At 41.0% G+C, this 5,000-nt stretch overlaps 1 protein-coding gene across 1 annotated transcript in view; it reads right to left on the reverse strand.

Moving 5' to 3' along the window:
- Nucleotides 1-3,907, reverse strand: part of LOC143106522 (tripartite motif-containing protein 16-like) — an 8,746-nt gene extending 4,839 nt beyond the window's left edge. The window contains exons 1-4 of the mRNA XM_076270830.1: nucleotides 3,295-3,907; nucleotides 2,785-2,880; nucleotides 2,064-2,297; nucleotides 654-825 (exon numbers count right to left, since the gene is read on the reverse strand). Coding sequence (XP_076126945.1) covers nucleotides 654-825; nucleotides 2,064-2,297; nucleotides 2,785-2,880; nucleotides 3,295-3,882 — 1,090 coding nt within the window. The 5' untranslated portion in view covers nucleotides 3,883-3,907. The remainder of the gene's footprint in view (nucleotides 1-653; nucleotides 826-2,063; nucleotides 2,298-2,784; nucleotides 2,881-3,294) is intronic.
- Nucleotides 3,908-5,000: the final 1,093 nt, after the last annotated feature.

Consider the following 5,000-nt stretch of genomic DNA (forward strand, 5'->3'; position numbering starts at 1 on the left):
TGATAAAGCTACTGTTTGTTAAAGCTGAATTCTAACTCCATCTCTGAGCTTCTGCTTTTGTTTGTTGTTATTAATCCATTTAAACATCTAAAGGGCCTTCATTTCAAACTCTGGGGCCCAGCCACACCCCCATGCCTCTATACAGTAGGTTTGATATCTGAAAGAATTTTTTAAAGATGAAAAGATTCATTGAGACTATCATTCCGTTGCTAGACCCCAGATATGAATCCTTGGAGGCTATTAGAATCAGAGAGTAAAGACTTACTGTTTGGTGGCAGTCCCTCCTTACTGTTTGTTCTTCTGATTGGGAGTTCAGGATCAGTATCTGGGAACCAACATAGAGTCACTCATTCACCCAGGATCAACAGAACAAACCAACACACATCTTGCTTTGCATATTATCTTGTGTGTACTCCTCCTTTTGGGAAATGTTTGTTTTTAACATCTGTGACAGGCCTGTTAGCTCTGGAAGGAACTTTTATTTCAGCTGAAGATGGGAATGCAACTTAATAACAGACTCACATTCTAAAGACCGGATGATCTGGATGCCACTGTTGAGAGAGACAGAACATACAGAGTCAAATTGTGTTAGAACATAACGGTGTCTTATAAAAGTAGTTCATCGTTGTGTCCATTCTAGAGGTTTGTCCAACCTGCTGCAGATATCTTGGCTACTTCCTGCTTGAAGATGCCACCCAGTTTCTCGTCCAGCTGCACCTTCACTTCAGAGACAGATTCCTTCACAGCATCAAAAGAGACACTTGGGTTGAAGGTCATGCTGGGTAAGTCTGTAGAGCGAGTAGGGTCTCGGAAGGATGGAATATTCTATGGAGAAAAATATAAGAGTTGAGACAGTTTATTATGAATGTCATGCTGGTTGGAACTGTACTGCAAGAACTGGATTTCCCGGGAGTGACTGTCCCGGATAATTAATAATATTTCCCGGGACACGAATTGTCCCAGTTTTTGGTGAAAATTAACTTAAATTATAATTTCTGCTAATTTCAAACGGTTTTGTTCTTGGTTGTGTTTATGTACACATACATAAAAAGCATGCTTTTTGTTGATTGGCAGCAAAAATAGAGTTCACATTATTACCTAGCAACAGCCCCGCAACCACAGACCCAGACCCCACTTTGTTATACGCGCCTGTCCCAGTTGCTCTGTAGGCTAATATAGAAAGGGACAGCAGCAGGGAAAGGAGTCCAAAGCGAGTGTGTGTGTCTGTGTCAACAAGTGCATCAGGGCAAATATAGGTAAGAAACTATAGGAAATGTTTCAACATTGTATTCACCACTCGCATCAAGCACAAGGGCACCAAGGGATAGAGGGGGTACCAAAATGTAGCCAATAAATAGCTTTACTGCTGACTGCTTTTCTCTATTCGAGAATGTTTACGATGTCAAAATGCACCAACTTCGTGTTACATGCAAGGACTTGAACGTTACTTACTCTAATTAATTGGGAATCGCATCTTGAGTGCACACCAGAGAGAGAGAGATAGACTGGCAGGTTCCAGGTGTCATTGTTGATATTCCCTTTTAAAACTTATAACTGCTTATAACAACTTAATATTATGCATAGTATTGTTAGTATTGTGGTATCAATGTGGCACAAACAAACAAGGCTAGAGTTTATGGATTAGCCTTATATCTTACAAGAGCTGGTTTAAGGGTTTTATGAGAAAGCTTAGACTGAACGACCTTAAAGTGACAATGCACCATATAGCCTAAGTTCGACAGAATCCGGGGTCCCGGATTTTCAGTCAGGGCTGTTTCCCCCAAATGCTCCAGACATAATGAAGTTCATCAGTTGGTTTAGTGTGTGTGTGCATTCGTGTGTTTAGGTGTGTGTACATGTTAGATACATACTGTACATACTGCATGTAAAGCAATACAACCTATGTGTTACCTCATCACACATCATACAGCTCATATATAGATTTTTATTCCACACTGTTGGTGTTTGGACTTATGTCATATATTTCACATAAACTATCAACTCAATATTTTGTCTCATTCTTTACATTTATGTTCAGTTTCAGGAGGGCAGATCAAATGTACCTTGAGGAAATGGATGTGATCCTCTGTGTGTGAAAGCTGCTCCAGTTCAGCATCTCTCCTCTTCAGCTCAGCAATCTCCTGATCCAGTTGCTTCAGGAGTCCTTCAGCCCGACTCACCTCAGCCTTCTCCTGAGCTCTGATCAGCTCTGTCACCTCAGAGCGCCTTCTCTCAATGGAGTGGATCATCTCAGTGAAGATCCTCTCACTGTCCTTAACTGCTGTCTGTGCAGAGCTCTGTTAGGAGACACACAAAGAGGAGGGCAGGAGACACACAGAGGGAGGTGAAGCTGAAAGTGTTTCATGGTGTCAGTGGTTCTTTGTGTGCTGTAGAGATGGCAGCAGAGGCTCAGTTACTCACTGGGCTCACTACAATCTGGCCCGAGGGTGGAATTAGAATTGTTAATGTACAGTAGACTCTTCTCACTCCCAGAATTCAGCATTTATACCACAGACTTTGTAGCGTACTTACTCATAGATCATATTATTAATCTAATCTGATAGAACACTAATACTACTATACTACAGGTAGCTTGATCTGAATGTGTGTCCATTATTCATCATGAATTCAGCATGTGTATCATTAAGCAACTGAATGAAAAGGGAGTTTGTTCGGGCAAATAATCTGATACCTGTAATCTAGTTAGCAGATAAACAAAGCTGCCATAATACTTATGATAACATTTGAGAGCTGATACCAGCTTCTCTTCTGGTCAGTACTCACCTTGAGAGTCTCCACAGCCTTCCTCAGCTCCTGCAGCTCCTTCTCTCTCTCCTGGATTCTCTGCTGGAATCTCCTCTGGGTCTGCCCCAACTGCTTCTGTTGATAAAAATACAAACAAACTCAACTATGCTTCCTATTTATTTATCAAGACAATGATTACAAATAGCCCATTGATATTTCTTGATGAACAGGTAATATAAACAACATGAACTCTTTTCAGTTGGAGAACTGGTTTAAAGCGTTAAACACAAATCAAGCTGGGTCAGAACCTGTATATCGGACCCTTTATGCCGTATCACATTCAGTTTGATGCTGCCATGTCAATGTTCTACAACATTTTGCACTTGCACCTGCTAATGATTTTCTGGTTTGTGAGTTCTCTAACGAGAACAAGAGTCTGCAAAAAAATCAGTAAACTTTAAGAAGTATAATGTTCCTGTTAAAAACACATTATTTGTGAATCAGACCTTTCAAATAAAATGAAGATACAAGTGTAGCTCCAGTAATCACCTGTTTGTTTTTCCATTCAGCAGCAGCTGTGACTGTATCATGGCCTTTATGTTCGTCCATCGTACACAGATAGCAGATACAACTCTGATCAGTACGACAAAATATTTCTAAAACCTTCTGATGTTCAGAGCAGATCCTCTCCTGTAGCTGGCCTGTGGCATCAATCACTGAGTGGTTTCTTCCTGGATAAAGTTCATTATGAGCTTTGAAGTGAGTTCCACAGTAAGACGACAGACACTCCAAACAGGACTTCACAGCTTTGAGTTTTCTCCCAGTGCAGACATCACACTCCACATCTCCAGGTCCAGCAGTAGATAGAGCAGGAGGGGCAGCGTGCATTCTGGTCTTCCTTAGTTGTTCCACAAGCTCTGCAACAACATTATTTTTATTTAAAACGGGTCTTGGAGTGAACGTCTGTCTGCATTGAGGGCAGCTGTAAACTCCCTTCTGGTCTTCCTGATCCCAGCAGCCCTTAATGCAGCCCGTGCAGTAATTGTGTCCACAGTTAAGAGTCACTGGATCCTTCAGTAGATCCAAACAAATCGAGCACATTAAAATGTCTTCGTTACTTGAAATCGCCTCTGCCATTTCCTTTACGTGCTAACAAACACTAGCCTGCAAGAAGCTGCTGAGTAACAATTTTCTTTCACTTTTATTTCTTCTGAGTGTTCACAGCTTCCTTGTTGCGCGCAGAACGTAAAGTGCCAGCCCACTTTTGTTAATCATGAATAATTAATAACATGACAAGCTGCAAACATAATGTGACCTATTATAAAAACCTAACATGAGCTGTATAGCCTACATCTCTAATGTATTGCTTTAATTGTGAGTTTCCCATGGATAAGGAAAAGTGAAAACATCCCAAATATGAAAGGAAAGGAAATTAAACTCTAAAATACTTTCCCCTCAAACTATATATTTGGGAAAAAGTAGGTTAGGCCTATCGGAATTCGGGAAGCATTCATTCATGTAAAGCCACCGATTCAGAAGTGACCAAATGCATGGGCAGACAGGCGCAGGGCAGCTATTCATAGTTGGATATCACCTGTGATGGTGCTGCCATCTAGTGGAGATATGTTGCACTATGTGCCTCAAAGTCTGCACAGCAAGTAGTAAAATGAGCTGTACTGTAGGAGCCAGGCATAAATCAAGACTGAGGTTATATTCATGTGTGTATTTTAGTGTGTTTATTTAGTTTTGTGTCATAAGTATTTTCTGTTAGGTACGGTACAAATGATTTCACTCTGTGAACTCAAGTCTGAATATAGTCGAACACACGTAAAGAAAATACTCAGCATCAGCATTACAGCCCATTACAGGAAAAAGGCCAAGAGGCCAAAAGGCCAAGTAGGCGTCTGGCAGATTTACATATATAAAAAATAATAATGCTGTAATACCCAGTCATGACAGTTTTATGGTCTGGAGAAGTCGTGGGCATCAGCAGCATTTGTATTTCTAACTGCTGATTTCCCCCAGAGAGCCAGACAGATAACAGACAGATGGAGGCGTCTGTGTGCTGTGTGTGGAAACAGTGTGAAGTGACAGGAGTCTGATGGAGGAGAAGAGAAAACTGGATGAAGTTATTAGACTTAGAACTCAAAACCAATTCCCTGATATTTGCTTTTTGAAGTCCATTGGTTGTTTTTTGACAGTTATATGACTTAGTGATAACGGGGTGCAAGTGCATTGCTGTACAAGTGGTAAAG

Source organism: Alosa pseudoharengus, unplaced genomic scaffold (genome assembly GCF_046254945.1).
Source record: "Alosa pseudoharengus isolate Yale_2024_CS ecotype anadromous, Long Island Sound unplaced genomic scaffold, YU_APseudo_1.1 YU_APseudo_1.1_scf_6, whole genome shotgun sequence".
Taxonomy (NCBI): domain Eukaryota; kingdom Metazoa; phylum Chordata; class Actinopteri; order Clupeiformes; family Clupeidae; genus Alosa; species Alosa pseudoharengus.